This window comes from Microcaecilia unicolor, chromosome 1 (assembly GCF_901765095.1).
Source record: "Microcaecilia unicolor chromosome 1, aMicUni1.1, whole genome shotgun sequence".
Taxonomy (NCBI): Eukaryota; Metazoa; Chordata; class Amphibia; order Gymnophiona; family Siphonopidae; genus Microcaecilia; species Microcaecilia unicolor.
In genome coordinates this window covers 675877852-675896992 of record NC_044031.1, presented here as the reverse complement: position 1 = coordinate 675896992, position 19141 = coordinate 675877852, and the positions used below count along the sequence as shown (strand labels likewise).

The 19141-nt window shown below is 47.3% G+C and overlaps 1 protein-coding gene across 1 annotated transcript in view; it reads left to right on the top strand.

Moving 5' to 3' along the window:
* Nucleotides 1–5920: 5920 nt before the first annotated feature.
* Nucleotides 5921–19141, top strand: part of REC114 (REC114 meiotic recombination protein) — a 183357-nt gene continuing 170136 nt past the window's right edge. Inside the window, exon 1 of the mRNA XM_030191478.1 lies at nucleotides 5921–6139. Within this exon, the coding sequence (XP_030047338.1) occupies nucleotides 5921–6139 (219 nt within the window). The remainder of the gene's footprint in view (nucleotides 6140–19141) is intronic.

Sequence of the window (19141 nt, the reverse complement as noted above, 5' to 3'; positions counted from 1 at the left end):
TGTGTAAAGAAGATCTGGGATTCCTGCGGTATCTGTTCTTGTTGAACCGGCCGCTCCTCCGCTGGGCCTTCCGCCATGCTGTTTTTCTTTTTTGGTACCGCGGCCTGCTATGTCGACGCGCTGGATCCCGTGTACGCGAAACCCGCCAGCGAGTGCTTTATTGTTCGAGCTGCCATGCGTTTTACGATCACCTGATGTTCCGCTATTGTCCGCGATCGCTGATTTTATTGTAGCTTCGCGCTAACTGCTTGTATTTTCCACTTTTCTTCGTGGGACAGCCAGAGCTCTTTGCTCAAGCAGCCATCTTGGCTCGGTGACGTCACTTCCCCCCTGTTCCGCCTTCTTCTGACGTCAAGGAAATGACATCAGAAGAAGGCGGAACACAGCGAAGGGAAGGCTAGAGACGTCGGGAGCGCCGCCTCCTTCACTGACGCTGCGCTGCTGGACTGCCACGGAGGTAAATTTAAAAAGAAAAAAAAGAAAAGGGATGTTGGGGGGAGAGAAGAGGGCGGGCAGTTGAACAATGGTGAGCGGGAGGGGCAGGGGAGAGACGAGCATGGATGGGGAGGGGAGAAGAGGGCGGGCCAGGCCAACTGGGACATGATGGGAGCGGGAGGACAGAGGAGAGAGGGAGCATGGATGCGAGGGGGGGTTCATGGAAGGGGAGAGAGGGGAATTGCTGGATAGGGATTAATGGAGGGGTGACAGAGGAGCATGGATGGGAGGGGCATGGGCTCAGGGAGAGAGGGGAATTGCTGGATAGAGGGATGAATGGAGGGGGCAGGTGACAGGCAGCATGGATGGAGGGCAGGGCTCAGGGAGAGAGGAGAAATTGCTGGACATAGAGGGGAGGGAAGAGAGATGAAGGAGATGAAATGAGGGAAACGGAAGAGAGGAGAAAAACTGCACATGGATGAAGAAAATAGGCAGAAGCTGAGGACCAGACATGAAGAAGAAAGGAGGAAAGGAAGAAATAAATGGAAAGGAAGCCCTGGAAACGGAGTTAAGAGGACAGATAGCAGCAGACTCAGATACTGGGCCAGCATGATCATAAAAAGAAAGTCACCAGACAACAAAGGTAGAAAAAATCATTTTATTTTCATTTTAGTGTTTGGAATATGTCCACTTTGAGAATTTACATCTGCTATCTTATTTTGCAATGTATAGCCATTTGTTTCTAAGAATATTGCTGACAATTCCTGTCAGTGTGGTGAGCGGTCATTTTCATGGGGGGGGGGGGGGGGGCCGCCGCCGCCAACTGATAGTCTGCAGGGGAGCGCCAGAGACCCTAGGCACGGCCCTGCTGGTGGCCACCTGCAGCTGGGAGCTCAACTCTCGGTGAATAGTGGTCGCTTCCCAGGGATTGTCTGGCTGCCTGACTGAATGCGGCATCACTCCATCTCAGCCGTGCTCAGTCGGGGCACAGGGGCTCACTACTACCGGGTCATAACATACGCTAGGTATGCAACTGGAGATTAAATAAAAATGCTACCAACAATAAACGACGACAATGTTGATGCAGCTGCTCATAAGTTTGTTTGCTTGTTTTGAATGTACACAGAACGATGGCTGTGTGGGGAAGGGGAAACAGAGACAAATCTAAGTGGCTTCAACTTTTTGGCATCACGCTGTCTCCTGTGCTCAATCAAACCTCCTTACTCCTAATACTAGTACCCATTGATATCAGTAAAGTTGTCAATTCTGCAGTAAAACCGTGGAATTGGGCTATTTCCAGCTCCTCCCCACGGGATTTTTTTGGGCTATTTTTGTCTTTTTGGGCTAATTTTTTGCGGGTTGCGTGATTTTGTTTTTATTGCTGCGGTCTGGCTGCTTCTTAACTGCTCGACCAATAGAAGGTGAGATCTGGTCCTCTTTAAAATGCTGCCTGTGCACACCTTTTTTTTCTCTCTCTCAAAGCCATAAACTCTTTCTGCGTGGCCTGCTCTGCCCTTATGCAGCTGCGCTTCTCAACCAGAGGAGGCAACTGCGAGGACTGAGGTGTTGGCTCTGGTAGCGGGTCCCCTCCTGATCCGCTCTCCGAGTCAGACAGCAGATCATCAGGAGGGGGGCCATGGCCGCCACCAGAGAGGAGGAGGCAGAAGACAGCAGTGAGTGAGTCAGGTCGTGACTCGGAGGGGAAGAGATCCCAGCCATGAGCAGCTGCATCCACCTTGTCATGCTTTATTGTTGGTAGCATTTTTATTTAATCTCACTTATATTTTCAAACACGCTAGCTTGTGCAGCATATGGATGTACACAGAGGAAGTATAATAACGGAATAACTTTTCATAGAGTAGTAATCTCACTATATAAATGACAAGTGACCGTCTCACCCGCAAATGCGCAGTAGAGACTTCCCTCTCTGTCCTGCCCTTCCGTCAAGACGTGATGACGTCAGAGGGCGGAACAGAGAGGGAAACGGCCGCTGCCGCCTGGAGAAGAAGCAACATTGCCGGCGCACCAACCTCCATCTCCAGTGTCACTGCTGCCGCCACTCCCACCCCCCTCCATATTTGACCCCCTGTACTGACATGACAGCGCCTCTCACCTCTGTGTGGAGCAGCGCTTTCACATGGAGATGAGAGGCGCTCTCAAGTCTGTGCAGGGGGCCCGGCACGGAGGGGGGAGGGAGCGGCGGCGAAGAGGGTAGCTGGAGATGGGGGGAGGGCAGGGGGAGAGAGGAGGATTGCTGGACATGGGGAGAGAGCAGGTCAGAGAGGAGGGTTGCTGGACATGTGGGGAGGGCAGGGGAGAGAGCAGGGCTGGTGGACAGGGGGGGAGGCCAAGGGAAAGAGCAGGGTTGCTGGATATGGGGGGAGGGCAGGGGAGAGAGGAGGGCTGCTGGACATGGGGGGGAGGGCAGGGGAGAGAGCAGGGTTGCTGGACATGGATCGATGGAGGGGAGGGGAGGGCAGGGGAGAGAGGAGGGTTGCTGGACCTGGGGGGGGGGGCAGCAGAGAGAGGGAGGGTTGCTGGACATGGGGGGAGGGCAGCAGAGAGAGCAGGGGTGGTGGACAGGGGGAGGCCAAGGGAAAGAGGAGGGTTGCTGGATATGGGGGGGGGGGGAGGGCAGGGGAGACAGGATGGTTGGTGGATGGGGGGAGGCCAGGGGATTCAGGAGGGCTGCTGGACATGGGGGAGAGGGCAGGGAGAGAGCAGGGTTGCTGGACATGGATAGGGGGAGGGCAGGGCAGGGGAGAGAGGAGGTTTTCTGGACATTGATGGATGGAGGTGAGAATTATTACATTTTACAAAACACAAATCCCGCCCGTTTTAACGGGCTTAACGGCTAGTTTGTTATAAATCGTAATCAGTGTGTCATTTGGAGGGGCTGGTTTTAGGGACTCCCTAGCATGTGTTACATTTATGCAGAGATTTTTTTCACCTGGTAAAGGGCCACTAAAACAGACATCATGTTATGAGAATCAGGTGCTCAACATTCAGTTTCTATCTATTTATTTACTTATTTATAACATTTATTTACCACATTAAACATGATTTAGGTTTAAACTGGGGGCATGTAAAATCTTTTTCTCCTGTGTCTAGATCAAAAGAGAGCGATGGTTTGTGGGAACTTGCTCCTTTTGTTTTGTGGGTGGATGGATGAATTATGAATTTGTGCTAATTATGATGATGCTGCTGATTATGGTTCTGATTGTGCTAATTATGCTGCTGCTGATGCCAATTATGCTTATGCAGATTATGACTCTGTTTATGATTATGCTGCTGATTATGCTTATACTGATTCTGCTGATTACAATTATGCTGCTGATTACGATGATTACAATATTCATATTGACCTTATTAATATTCATATTAATCTTATCAATATTTATATTGTGCTATTTTGGGGCTACTTTTGGGTGTTTTCAGCATCTGGCAACACTATGCAGGTCCCATAATCCACCAGGATGGAGAATGTAAAAGTGTAGGATCGATTGGCCTCAAATATCCCACTCCTTCCTGGAAGCTCTGAAAAAGGGTTCTGAGAGAGACTGGGATGGGCTGGGGGACAGAGAAAGAGAGTAAAGTTGCCAAGTTGGTGTGAATACCGCCAAATTGGGCAATTTCCTGCAACTGCCTGCGGGATTTCTGAGATAGCCACATGTTGCTGGTTTTTGGGTGCTTTTTAGCTCATGGTCGCAGGCTGGGTGCTGTTTTTCGCTGCCTCTGCAGCCATGGGTTAAGAATGTGTCACTAGTCTGTGCAGCAGTGCAGCTCGTCCCGGACTCTCTCCCCTGAGCTCCCCATGCTCTTATTGGTCCTAATTGGACCAAAAGGAGGGTGAGGGAGGCAGGATCCATGATCAATTGATCATCCGGCGCCATTTCAGCTGATGTGCTGTGCTTCTGTCCTGTCATCGTGGTGTCTTGTGGTGGTGGCGTGTGTGCTCTGCGTGCCTTTTTTCTCTCACAGTCTCATAACTCATCTTGACTCACTCTGTCAGTGCCAGTGGTGGTTAGGTGGTCTCTGTGCCCCCCAGGCCCCTTCCCCCTGACCACAGGTCCTCCACGTGGCCTGTGCCTTTGCTTCGCCCCAGCCATGGCGTGGACACAGACGCCAGTCATGGTGTGGCTGTGGAGATGGGTCCCCTTCTGATCTGCTCTCAGAATCAAAGCAGATCATCACGAGAGAGGAACCTGCAGCCGCCACCAGAGAGGAGGATGGAGCCGGAGCGAGGAGGCAGATGAAAGCGTGTGAATCCGGGTCTGGGACAGAGGAGGAGGGGGAGGGAGCTGGAGCAGAGTTATGAGCTGCTGCAAGCCTGCAACCAGTGCACGTTGTTGTGATTTATTTGTTGGTAACATTTTTAGCTATTCTCACTTATATTTTCAAACATGCCAGCTTGTGCAGCATACGGATGTACACAGAGAAAGTATAACTTTTCATAGATAGAGTAGTAATTTGTTATAAATTGTAAAAAGTGTGTCATTTGCATGAGCTGGTTATAGGGCCTCCCTAGCACGTGTTATATTCCTGCAGAGGTTTTTTTTCCCCTCCAGGTAAGGGCTACTAAAACAGACATCATGTTATGTGCTCAACATTCAGAGTTTAAATCTATTTATTTACTTATTTACAACATTTATAAGCCACATTCAACATGGTTTAGGTTGAAACCCAGAAGTAAAATCTTTTTTTTCTCCTGTGCCTTGATCAAAACAGATAGATGGTTTGTGGTGGGAACTTACTTGCTTCTTTTGTTTTGTGGGTGGATGGATGGATGATGAATTTGTGCTAATTGTTATAATTATGATGATGCTACAGACTGTGGTGCTGATTATGCTAATTATGCTGTGCTGATTATGATTCTGATTGATTATGCTGCTGCTGCTGCTTCTGTTTATGATGATTATGGTTACCTTATTCATATTGACCTTATCAATATTTATATTAATATTGTGCTGCTTTGGGGCTGGAAACATTTTCGCCATCTGGCAACAGTGATTTGCATTGAATAGTGTGTGTGATTGGTGGGGGTGGGGAGTTAGGCTGAGTTTCTGTGGATCTTTGCTCAAAAAAGGCTCCTAAAAGTATCAAAAAGCTACAATTTAAAGGGAGAACTACGGTGGAAAGAAGTTTATGTTGTTTAATGTGCATATATTTAGTTTCAACAAACAAACAAAAAGACTACCCCACTTTACTTAAGGGACTCTCGGCTAACAGGAAAGGCGGGAAAGAAAGCCGCTTGCCCTGTGAACGGTAATTGGCCGCCGCGGCATCAAACTCTTCGCAGTTTTACGTCACGCGTGCTTCAAGATTCTGTTTCTTTACCTATTCCCCACCTCACACGCGTTAAAAAAAAAAAAACACAAAACAGTAAAGTGGCTCAGCCTCTCGAAAGCGAGACGTGTACCTCGTATCGAGCTGCTTTAAGTGGTTTGCCAATTGATTAATTTCTCCTTGGCTAATTTGCAGGAATATGGCTGAAGGTGAAGACAGCTGTTTGGACTCAGGGAGAACGTCGTCGGCTTTATCTGTTCCTTGGAGCAAGGGTGTACATCGAGATGAGAACAATGGCTTCGGCTCTTCTCTTAGGCCTGCGAGCTTCGAATGGTCTCTGAAACGATACGGTCGCTTTATACCTAAAGGTGCCGCGCGCTTGGGCTCCGAGGGGGATGATCCCGCGTCCTCTTGGAAGGTGAGAATCAAAGGCACGGTTACCCCTTAGTGATATTTGAGGGAACAACATGTACTAGCCGTTTTAGCACTGAGAGTTTTGGAAAATAAGCGCGATGTCGAATGCAAGTAGAAGCTGTGGTTCTTAGTGGGGTTGAAAAAACACGAAATAAACGTGGATTTCCGTTTCATTGTTCAGTATGGTCTCGTTTTAAAAGCAAGAATAAATAACCATCTGCAGCTGAATGAACAAGATATATTAGGACAGTCACAAATCATCTTCAAGATCAGCTTTCTGACCTGTTATGGAAGCCTTCATTATTGTACTTTCTCATTATTTTTTGGAATATTGTTCACAAAGATAGTTGAACAGAGGCTATAGGGACAGGTGCTGGTTTCATTAAATATCTTTGCGATACAGGTTTGTTTGTAAAGGACTCAAACATCCATAAGAATAGAGGTGGCAGAAGGGGTAGATGGTGTCTACATAATAGAAGAGAGACTTAAGTGTGGTTATAGTCAAAGATTTTAGTGTAGTGATGTGATACAGTGTGACAAGGCCCTGTACAAGTTGTTGGTGAGCAAGTGAGGCCTCATATAAAAGAGGAGGGATAACTGTATAGGTCATGAAACACTTATCATCCCTGACAGCAGAAGGAGCTCAAGAAAAACAGCTCAGTTGACTTCACTCCCCATATAGAGAGCTAATGCAACATTTATCTGGTTCTTGTGTAGCTTGGTGGAGCAACTTGGAGTAATTTGCTCCCCAGGCCCTTTGGGGACAGACTAGAGAGCTAGGATTGTCTGAGGCAGGTCCACAGAGTCCAGGGGTGCTAAACCCGGTGGTGCAGGTCCCTCCCCTGTTAGCCCATCTCCCTCACAAGGTTTGTGCTGCAGTTCCTACTGTCCTCCCCTGTTTTTGGGAGGGGGCCAGAAATGACTTCTTAAGTGTCAGTCAATTTCATTTTTTGGAAGAAGAAAAAAAGCCTTCAGTGCAGCCTCTGCCCAGACTGTCTCCAGGTTTCCTATGGTGCTGTCATACTGGGGCTTGGTCAGGGTGTAGTGTCTGAACTGATCACACTCCTCCCTCCCCCTCCCCCAACACCTTTAATCCACTTGTTTCCAGAATGCTGGGGGAGGGGTAGGGAAATGACATGCTGCAGGTAAGCTATGACAGTTCATTGTGTTGGCTGATTTCATTTGGCCTGTCTTGGAGCATGTAGATATCAGATGGGCAGGTGTGATCTGTGGAAGTTTAGTACCAAGCCAAAAATGAAGCTGGAGAGTACTGAGCCATGGCCTATGGTGTATGTGTGGAAAAAGACCTGGTCAGCAGCCCTGTATTAGGATCAGAAGCATTTTTGTTGCTACTTTGCACCATAAATATATATGTAAAACATGATGGGCTCTTTATCTCTGATAGAGAAATGGGGGCTTTTTTTGAAAGCTACATGGCGGAGCCTGCATAGCTCCAGTTTTCTACGGAGTTAATATTTTAGCAGGCAACTTCATATGCCTGTGTTATGGACTTTTCAGCAGCCTCCCTTTGAGCCTTTGTCTCAGTTATCGTTAAAGGATCTCACTTTGAAGTCTGTGTTCTTAGTGGCTATAGTTTCGGCATGGAGTGTCTCCGAGTTACAGGCCTTATCCTGTAGGGATCCTTTTCTGCATTTTACCGAGGCGGGGTATCGCTTCGAACAGTGCCTGCGTTCTTGCCCAAGATTGTATCTCATTTTCATATGAATCAACAGGTTCACCTTCCGACCTTTCGTAAGGAGGATTATCCCTCGGATTTTAGAGCGTGAGGTGTTTGGATGTTCGTCGTATTCTCCTTCAGTACATGGAGGTAACGAATGAATTTTGGAGTTCTGATCATCTGATTGTCTTGTTCGCCGGATGTAAAAAAGGTCAACAGGCTTCTAAAGCCACAGTTGCACGTTGGTTGAGAGAGGCGATTACTTCTGCTTACATTTCTTCTGGGAAAGATCCGCCGCCTCAGGTTTGAGCTCATTTGACTAGAGCGCTAGCAACTTCCTTGGCGGAATCAAGTCTAGTATGCCTGGAGATTTGCAGATCGGTGACTTTGTCGTCATTCCATACATTTTCCAAACATTATCGTCTGGATGTGGTGGCTAGAGCGGACGCCGTGTTTGGGGCGTCTGTGATAGCAGCTGAAGTCTCGGGGTCTCACCCTGAGTAATGACTGCTTGGGTACATCCCTCCAGTCTCTCTGGATTGATCTCTGGGACACTATGGAAGGTAAAATTAGTTCTTACCTGATAATTTTCTTTCCATTAGTCCTGACAGATCAATCCAGAGGCCCGCCCTGTGAGTTGATGTACTGTTATTGTTTCAGAATGTTTAAGTTTTTTTGGTTACATGGTTCGTTTGATTCAGCATTGGTTGGAACGAATATTTTACTTCCTGTGAGCTGCATGAGTTCCTCTTGCTTTTGCGGTTGTAGGGTATCATTTAAGCAATTGGATTGGCCCTGGGAGCGGGGTGTCTCTTTTACCTTATGCTTTGGTAGCGACAATACTGAGGTTTGGGTGGCTGTGTATGACCACATATAGTGAGCCTCAGAAGTTCTCTCTATCTCCGCCTGCTGGCAGAGGGATAACCCACCAGTCTCTGGATTGATTTGTCGGGACTAATGGAAAGAAAATTATCAGGTAAGAACTAATTTTACCTTATTTTCTAAGGCTTTTCTGGGTAGCTTTCAGATGGTCCATGAGAGAAAGTAATCTGTAAGAGAATCCTGTATTCATGTGTGTTCATTGGCCTCCCCTCCCATCCCTTACCGCCACTCTATGTGCTTTCTAATATATCTGATAGCTGGAGTTGGGACCTCCTCAGGCTAAGACAGCTGATTTAGCCTTAAAGTGACCCTGGCTCAGGGTTTTATATTCTCTTCCTAGTCAAGAGACGGATAAATTCTTGGGAGAGTTATGAGATAAGGACAAACCAATTGAAGGGAAGTACAGTAGGGCTTTCATGATGAAAGATCGAGTCTCTTCTAGTCTCTCTTGTCCCAGGTACCTATATGCAGTGCTCCATGATTCATTCCATTTTGGGCCCAGCATCCCCAAACTGAGGCCATAGTGACCTGCAGGTAAGTGTGCAGAGGTTTTGAGCATCCATAAGTGGGAGCTAACAGCTCCTGGATAGGTTAACAGCTTGCATGACGGAGGTGTATACTTGAAACTCCTTTGGTTGGATCCTCAACATTGCAGAAAGTCCACAGAAGATTTCATAGGGGTTCATTCGATCCTTTAAAGCGTGCATCTTGAAAATATTTTTCTTTAAATACAGTTTTCGTGGTTTCAATATGTTTCTCTAAGACACATTATGAAGCTATAGGCCTTGGCATGCAGAGATCCCTATCTGTCTTTTAAGGACGCCTCCTCCCTACAGACAATTCCAGCTTTTTGTATAAGGTACTATCCCCTTGTCATCTCAGTCAGCCAATCTGTTTGTCCGCTGTTTAATGCCATCAGAGATTTAGAATAGTCTTTACAAGCTGCATGACTGAAGAGTTCTGCTTTATTTGAAGCTACCTAATTTCTTCTGGAAGTCAGATTGCTTGTTCATTTTATTTAGCTGCTAGTGCAAATTTGATGCATAGTCTAAATCCTCCTGGTGTAGGTGAATTAAGGAAGTACTAAAGCACTGCGTTAGCTTCATTCTACAAGGGCTCAGGCAGCTTCATGGCCAGAGATCAAGGCAGTCACTCGGGGACATTTGTAAGGCAGTGACTTGACTTTCTGCATACCTTTATCAAACTTTATAGACTGGATGTGCATGTTAGAAAGGTTGGCACCTTTGGTAGGGCAGTTTGGGGGAGGGGGATGGGCCACATTTTCAGATTCCTCCTGGGTCCCAAAGCTTTGAGACATCCCATGCATCTGGACTAGTCTAGCACGATGAAAGAAAGGCAAAACTTTGTTCTTATTTGATGATTTCCTTTCCTCAAATTATGCTAGCTAGACCAACCCAGTTCTTAGGAAGACTGCAACTTTGAAGGTAACCCTTGATGATCTGTTTCAGTCTGCTGAGTTAGCTTATTGGTACATATTATGCTGCAAGAATAAATCGTTGTTGGGAAATCACTTGTTGCTAGTGTGCTGGGTGTTTCTCATGTTTGGTTTAATTCCTGTTTTTTTTTTTAAGTTACATTTGTACCCCGCGCTTTCCCACTCATGGCAGGCTCAATGCGGCTTACATGTACAGGTACTTATTTGTACCTGGGGCAATGGAGGGTTAAGTGACTTGCCCAGAATCACAAGGAGCTGTGCCTGAAGTGGGAATCGAACTCAGTTCCTCACTTCCCCAGGACCAGAGTCCACCACCCTAACCACTAGGACACTTCTCCACTTCTGTTAGTCCTTTCCTTCAACAGCTTTCTCAACTGTATGGTTTTCAAGATTCATTGTTGCACATTATACCTTATCCTATATAATAATTTGCACCTCCAACGTTCCATGTCTGGCTGTCTGGGTTCGGAACATCTCCTGATGTCAGCCAGCCTCCAGCGTTCCATTCCCCCTCACTGTCCTGCCCTCGCGTCAAAACGTAATGACGTCAGAGGGCAGAACAGTGAGAGGGAAGGGAACACTGGAGGCGAGCTGACATCAGGAGGGATGTTACGAACGGGACGGAAGCCAGTGCCAGCCAGCCAGAGAACATTCAGGTACAAATCAAGGGGAGGAGAGAATCGCGGGACATCGACGGGAGGGAGGGAGGGAGGAAGGAGAGGGAAGGGCAGGGCAGAGGAGAATTGATGGACATGGATGGGATGGGAGAACAGTAGAGGAGAAAATCGCGAGACACGGATGGGAGGGCAGGGAAGAGGAGAATCGCTGGACATGGAGGGGAGGGAAGAATTGCTGGACATGGAGGGGAGGGCAGGGGAGAGAGAAAAAAAAAGCTTACATGACAGCCTTCCTAGGGCCCATTTCATTGTTGAGGAAATGGGCATGGTTCCACTACTAGTATAAGGTTACTAACAAGAGCCAGGTCTTTGCCTCTATCTGCTGGCAAGTGGACATAAGCCACACATCCTGGACTGGACTAACATGATTCAAGGAAAGGAAAGAACATTATCAAAGATGATCAAAATTTTGCCATTTTTAATTGATAAGGATAGTGTAATGGCTTATTCTCTGCTTTTTTGGTTCTTAGATGGTGCACTTTTCTTTTATTCCATATTTCATCATAGATGGAAAACAAGGATGACTACATCTAGTAGCGCTATAGAAATGATTAGTAGTAGTAGTAGTACATCCACATTGAACTGGCACAATGGCTACAGGGGGCTAGAAGCTCTCCATAAATCAATGCATCATTACTGTTCTGCTACGCAGGCGTGCTATAGTTCAGATGCCAATGGGGAAAATGTCTTGCTTGGCAAGTGCTGAGCATGATGCAAATCTGGGTACCTTGTACAGTACATGTTGCAAAGGTTTAACAGATTTTACGTGTAATCTCTGACTGTTTTTTTGTGTTGGGGGGGGGGGGGGGGGTTGTTTTTGTTTTTTTTTTTGCAACAAGTACTATGCCTGATTTTATTTATTTTAGGAATGGATTTATTTGAATTCTAATTTTATATTTCTGGAAAAACTGTTGCTTTATTTTTCTTATCTTCATATAGAGGACTTAATTTAATTTTCTCTTTAAGGAGCTTCTTTGCTTGCTTGCTTGCTCTAGGAGTTTTGTTTTTAATTTATAGAAGGCGTTTATTGAAAGCCTCAATATGCAAAAGTACAACAAGCAAGCAAAAAGTATAATAAATGTAAAATACAAGCATTTATCGAACTCGGGGGGGAAATACCAAGAGGAAGCTAGCAAATACACAATCTTCCAGATTTTTATATTGTTTGAAAAATAAGAAAGCATCCCCCTCATAAAGGGACCAGGTCTTTGATATGTGGAGTACCTCAAGGATCACCATTATCACCAATACTCTTCAACATGATGATGATCCCACTGGCAAAGTCCCTATCCAACTGAGGCCTCAAGCAGATGACGCCACAATCTGTATTCCCTTCAGTCATGACTTAACAGAAATAACCAATGAAATCAATGACGGCCTGAACATCATGGACTCCTGGGCAAACTCATTCCAATTGAAACACTCAAAAAACACACTGCCTCATCCTCTCATCTCAACATAACAAGTACAAACCCACATCCATAAACACCCCAGAACACACCCTCCCTACCTCAAACAGCCTAAAATTACTCGGCGTCATAATCGACCGTAACCTTACCCTTGAGAGCCAAGTAAACTCCGTAATAAAGAAAATGTTTTACTCAATGTGGAAACTCAAACGAATAAAACCTTTCTTCCCAAGGGAAATTTTTTTGAAACCTAATACAGTCAATGGTCCTAAGCCATACAGACTGCTGCAACGGAATCTACGCGGGATGTAAAGAAGAACTCGCAAAAAATCTCCAGACTGCCCAATACACAGCTGCCAGGCTGATATTTGGTAAAACACGCTTTGAAAATGCTAAACCCCTCTGAGAAAAGCTACACTGGCTCCTAATCAAAGAATGGATCATCTTCAAAATCTGCACCTTGGTCCACAAAATTATCTATGGCATAGTCCCAGGATACATGATAGACCTCATAGATCTACCTACCAGAAACAGATTTGGATCATCACGATCATACCAAAACCTACATTACCCAAATTGCAAAGGACTGAAATACAAAACAATGTATGCATCCAGCTTCTCCTACCTAAGCGCACAACTATGTAATGGACTCCCTAAAGCTGTGAAAATAGTCCATGACCATCTAAACTTCAGGATCACTAAAAACCACCCTCTTCAAAAAGGCCTACTCCACTGATCCAACGTAATGCAACACAACCAATGATCATACTGGACAATATACAATCTTCACCCCTCCCATCCTCATGGTGCCTGATACACAAGTACCTCAATTCGACCACAATATAACCTGTATTTGTTAACAACCGACTGGTGAACGCCTGTACGGTACTATGTAAGCCACATTGAGCCTGCAAATAGGTGGGAAAATGTGGGGTACAAATGTAACAAATATATAACAGAAGTTATGCCAGGGAATGCCAAAAAAATAAGAGGGACAGTCGGCACTGCTTCCAAGAAAGGGGCCCAAATGCGCTCCTACTTAGCAGCCGACGCCTCTCCGCACCTAAACACTCCATGTCACAAATATACCACAACTTAGTAATCCAGTGAGACACCAAGGGCACTGCTTTGTCCTTCCAGTGGCGAGCCAAAGTGAGACTAGCAGTGTGGGCCACCTGGTAGTCCAGCAAAGATTGCAAATAAGTGAGTCCCGGTGATTTTTTTTTTACCAAATAAAGGTAATGAGTAGAAATAAAATCCTACTATATAAATGAGGAGTGACCGACGTGCTGCGCATACACAGAACAGCGCAGCACATCACAAATCTCTTCCGAGTTCTGACGTTGACCGGCGAGCACCAGGCGGGGATCGTCCGACAGCAGCACCGAGGTGCACTCCGTCTCCGACAGGTATGATGAGCTGCTGCTGCCGCCACCGCTGCTGTAACCCGGGCGCTTTCCTCTGCCACCATCCCCCGGGGCGGCTTTCCTGGGCGGGGGCTTGGCTGCACCCGTTGTTGCTCCGACCGCTTTTTTGCCCATTTTAATGGGCTCAACGGCTTGTAAAACATAGAAAAGAAAATAAGATGATACCTTTTTTTCTCCGAGGATAAGCAGGCTGCTTGTTCTCATATGTGGGTGATGTCCACGGCAGCCCCAGGTCCGGAAAATCTTCCTAGCAACAAAGCTTGCTAGAGCCTTTGTGTGTGCGGGTATGAGTATTGTCGCGTGAGAGTCCCACTTCAGTCTTCTTTTTTGTGCGGTCAGAGCGGCTGTTTTTTGGTTGCTCTGTTGCCCCAGAGAAGAGCCTTCACTTCGGCGGGTTTTTTTTTTTTGCCAAGTTTCTTCATTCATTTGTGTCAGCTCGCGTTTGAGCTGTTTTTCCTTAAAAAAAAAAAAAAAAAAGACAACATTTTCCTTTATTTCTTTTTTTTTTTTTAATTATTTATTTATAATTTGCAATAATATTCAAGACATACAATCTTTTCAAGACACACCAATAAGTGAAACATAATAAAGAAAAATTATAACAAGGAAAACACAAAGTTACATTTGGTGACTTTAGCCCACATTATGGGGATCCAAGATTCAAAGTTAAACCAAAGGGACTTGGCATAATAGGAAACAATTTCTGATAACATCTCAGGCTCTACATTATCTATTTTCTGCTAAGACGTATGGACTTATCTAGTTGCCTTCTGGGCTTTAAGAAAATCGTTCAATTGTTTATCATCATAGAAAATATATTTCCGATCTTTAAACATTACTAAGCATTTACATGGAAAACGAAGCTGAAAACGTGCCTGTAAAGAAAGCACTTCCGTTTTCATTTCTAGAAATTTCTTTCTGCGTTGTTGAGTCCATTTCGATATGTCAGGAAATACAGAAATTTTACCACCAAGAAAATCTACATTTGCTTTCTGAAAATAATTCTTTAACAGCATTTCTTTGTCTTGCAAGAAGACAAATGTCACAAGTAATGTTGATCTCAGTTTTATCTCTTCCCTGGATTGCTCCAGGAAAGCCATTAAGTCTAGCGTGGGCATTTCTCCTTTCAATTGAGGCTCTTGTAAAGTTTCTGTAGTATTTTTCACCGGTAAATAGAATACTTTTTGTAATGGAGGTAACATCTTTTCAGAATATTTTAATTGTTCCTTCAAAAGTCTGAAGAACATCTCTTTCGGCGAGATCATGGCACACACCGGGAAATTGAGTATCCGTAAATTCAAATTTCTCATGTTATTCTCTAAATTCTCAATTTTTCTAGAGATCAACAATTTTTCAGCCACCAATTGCGATTGAGTAGCTTGTATTTTAGAAATATTCTGTTCATTATTCAGTTTAGTGGAAAAAAGTTCCATTTTGCTTTTCATGTCTTTAATCTGAGAAGAATTGTTCAATGATACTGTAATAAAGGATGTACAAACCTTATGAAGGTTTTCCAGAGCAGTCCATATCGCCTCCAGTGATATTTTGGCCGGTCGTTTCAGGGGCTGAAGCGCTTCCGCGCAAAGCAGAGATTCTGCTTGCTGGTCGGCGTCAGTCTCTGGGGCTTGCATTAGCTGGCTGTCCTCCCAATTCTCTCCCATAGCTGCTGTTTCCATCGGAGCCTGCCTCCCCTTCAGGGGCGCTATACTTCCAGCCTCTGGAAACAATGCTCCGGTAGCTTATGGGATTGGTGGGGTAGCAGGACCCAGCGGACTGAGCGAAAAATCGCTCTCCAAGCCAGTATTGTCCCTCGTACTGGCAGTGGATACGCCCGCAGGTGTAGACGCCAAGAAAGCTGAGATAGATGTTTGCCTCAGTCCTGGGGTCTCCGTCCGAGGGAGAGGAGGTCCCCTCGGTTTCCCCTTTCGCTTAGGCATGCTCTCTCAGAATTATGGGTAAGAATAAAAGGAGGTAACGCTGAAATTTGAAAGTAGTTCTAGGGAGCAAAAAATCTCTGCTTCCTGTCTATTCGGCCATCTTGGATCCACTATTTCCCATCCTTTCCTTTATTTCTTAGTTGGCCCCTATAAGTTTCCTTTCGTTTGCATGTGCGGCCTTTTTGGCTGCCCGTACAGGTTTTCTCCCTTTTTGTGCCCTTCTTTTGGCACCATCGCGAGTTTTGATTTCGCTGCTGCTATTTTTCCGTCGATGACATCGAAGATCGCCAGCGGCTTCAAGAAGCGCACTCAGTGCAACCAGGCAGTCTCAGGCACCGACCCACACGCATGGTGTATTCAGTGCCTTGGGGCCGAGCATTGCCCCGACGTGTGTAAGTTGTGTCTTAGCCTTAAAAAGCGGACACAGGCTTCGAGACAAGCTCAACGGGAACGTCTGTTTGGATCTTTGCCCGGTACTTCGACGTCGACAGCGGTACTGAGGTCGTTGTCGATGTCGGCACCGGAGAGTGCATCGATGTCAGGAGCGCAGGTAATGGCTGTCCAGAGACCATCACACACTGGCAGCAGTGAGCCATCGAGTGGATCTCCACCTGCCTCGAGGCCCATCGGGACCGTCCTCTTTCAGACCCGACCCCGAGGAGATGTGTAAATTCCACGTCCTCCTCGTCGGTACCGAGGGGTACCGGTGACGTGCCTCGAGCGAAGGCGAAGAAGCACCGTCATTGGTCTCCTTCTCGTCACGGTACCTAGAGCTCCGGGGCGTCGAGAGATTCGGCACCCGTGAAGCGTCGACACCGGGAGGACCGCTCACCCTCCATACAAGAGATGTCGATGCGCCGGTCTCCGTTCAGCCCGGTACCGCCTCCTCGGCAGATTCTGGCTTCGACTCCTGCACTGACCCCACAACCTTTCTCGACAGACACTCTTGACGAGCACCTTCGAGCCATTCCGGGGATTCTGGAAGGGCTGCTTCGACCGTCTGTTCCGGTACAGGGGGTGCTTCCGCCCATGGTACCGTTGATAGATGCGGCGGCTGGCTCCCCGCCTGTGGTGAGCTTTCCGATGTCTGTCCCGCCGGCACGGGAGTCGACTTCTTGACATAGCCATCGAGGACATGGTTCCTCGGCGTCGAGACGGGCCCGGTTTCGGACTGCACTTAGCTCATGTCCGACACCGAGGGAGAGGCCTCGTGGGAAGCAGAGGAGGACCCAAGATATTTCTCTTCTGAGGACTCTTGTGGTCTTCCCTCTGACCCTACTCCTCTAGAGAGAAAGCTTTCTCCCCCGGAGAGTCTGTCTTTCTCTTCCTTTGTTCAGGAAATGTCTACGGCCATTCCGTTCCCTGTGGTATCTGAGGATGAGCCCAGGGCTGAGATGTTCGAGGTCCTGGACTCTCCTTTGCCACCTAAGGAGTCTTCCACTGTTCCTCTGCATAATGTCCTCAAGCAGACATTGCTCTGAACTGGATGAAACCATTATCTAATCCCACTATCCCTAAGAAAGCGGAGTCCCAGTATCGGATCCATGGAGAACCTGGGTTGATGAAGTCCCAGTTACCTCATGACTCTGCGGTTGTGGATTCCGCTCTTGAGAGCTAAGAGTTCTAGAGACTATGCCTCGGCGCCCCAGGGTGGGAATGTCGAACTCTGGATTCTTTTGGAAGGAAGGCCTATCACTCCTCTATGCTCGTGTCCAAGATTCAGTCGTAGCAGCTCTACACGAGCATCCACTTGCGGAATAATGTGAAGCAACTGGCGGACTTGGTCGATCAGCTTCCTTCGGAGCAGGCCAAGCCTTTTCAGGAGGTGGTCAGGCAGCGAAGGCGTGTCATAAATTCTTGTCCAGGGGTGCTTACGACTCTTTTGATGTGGCATCCGGGGCCGCTGCTCAGGGTATAGTGATGCGCAGACTCTCATGGCTGCGTGCCTCTGACCTGGATAATCGAGTCTAGCAGCGGCTTGCGGATGTTCCTTGCCGGGGGGGGGGGGGGGGGGGGGGGGGGGGGGGGGGGGATAATATTTTTGGTGAGAAAGCCGAGCAGGTGGTAGAGCAGCTCCAGCAGCGGGAAACCGCACTCGACAAACTCTCCCACCGGGCGCCTTCAGCATCTACCTCATCAGGTAGATGGTTTTTACAGGAGAAGGAGGAATGCTTCTTATACTTATAATAAGCGTAGGTACAATCCACCTTCCAGACAGCCTGCTCAGGCTCAACCCCAGCGCACTCATTCACGTCAACAGCGTGCGCCTCGACAGGCCCCTGCAGCTCCCCAGCAAAAGCAAGGGACGGGCTTTTGACTGGCTCCAGGCGAGCATAGCCGCAATAAAAGTGTCCGTGCCGGACGATCTACCGGTTGGGGGGAGGTTAGCATTTTTCCGCCAAAGGTGGCCTCTTATAACCTCCAATCTCCAAATAGTCTGGTTAGGATACTCCTTCAATTTGGTCTCCAAACCTCCAAATTGCCCACCGGGAGCTCAGTACTTCAGCTTCAAGCACAGGCAGGTACTTGCAGAGGAATTCTCTGCTCTTCTCAGTGCCAATGCGGTCGAGCCCGTGCCACCGGGGCAAGAAGGGCTGGGATTCCATTCCAGGTACTTCCTTGTGCAAAAGAAAACGGGGGATGCGTCCCATCCTACACCTAAGGGCCCTGAACAAATATCTGATCTGAGAAAAGTTTAGGATGCTTTCCCTGGGCACCCTTCTTCCCATGATTCAGAAAAACGACTGGCTATGTTCTCTGGACTTAAAGGATGCTTATACACACATCCCGATACTGCCAGCTCACAGGCAGTATCTTCGATTCCGTCTGGGAACACAGCACTTTCAGTATTGTGTGCTGCCCTTTGGGCTCACCTCTTTCCCTCGGGTGTTCACCAAATGCCTGGCGGTTGTTGCAGCGTCGCTACGCAGGCTGGGAGTGCATGTGTTCCCTTATCTCGACGATTGGCTGGTGAAGAACACCTCGGAGGCAGGAGCTCTACAGTCCATGCAGGTGACTATTCAACTCCTGGAGCTACTGGGGTTTGTCATAAATTACCCAAAGTCCCACTTTCTTTCAGTTCAGAGACTAGAATTCATAGGAGCCCTGCTGGACTCGCAGACTGCTCAGGTCTACCTCCCTGAAGCGAGGGCAAACAATCTTCTGTCGCTGGTTTCCTTGGTCAGAGCGTCTCAGCAGATCACAGCTCGGCAGATGTTGAGGCTCTTGGGCCATATGGCCTCCACAGTTCATGTGACTCCCATGACCCGTCTTCACATGAGATCAGCTCAGTGGACCCTAGCTTCTCAGTGGTATCAAGCTGCAGGGGATCTAGAGGATGCAATCCAGTTGTCCACCGCATTTCACAATTCCCTGCTATGGTGGACAATTCGATCCAATTTGACCTTGGGGCGTCTCTTTCAAATTCCTCAGCCACAAAAAGTGCTGACAACGGATGCATCCCTCCTGGGGTGGGCAGCTCATGTCGATGGGCTTCAAACTCAAGGAGTTTGGTCCCTCCAGGAGAAGCGTCTTCAGGTC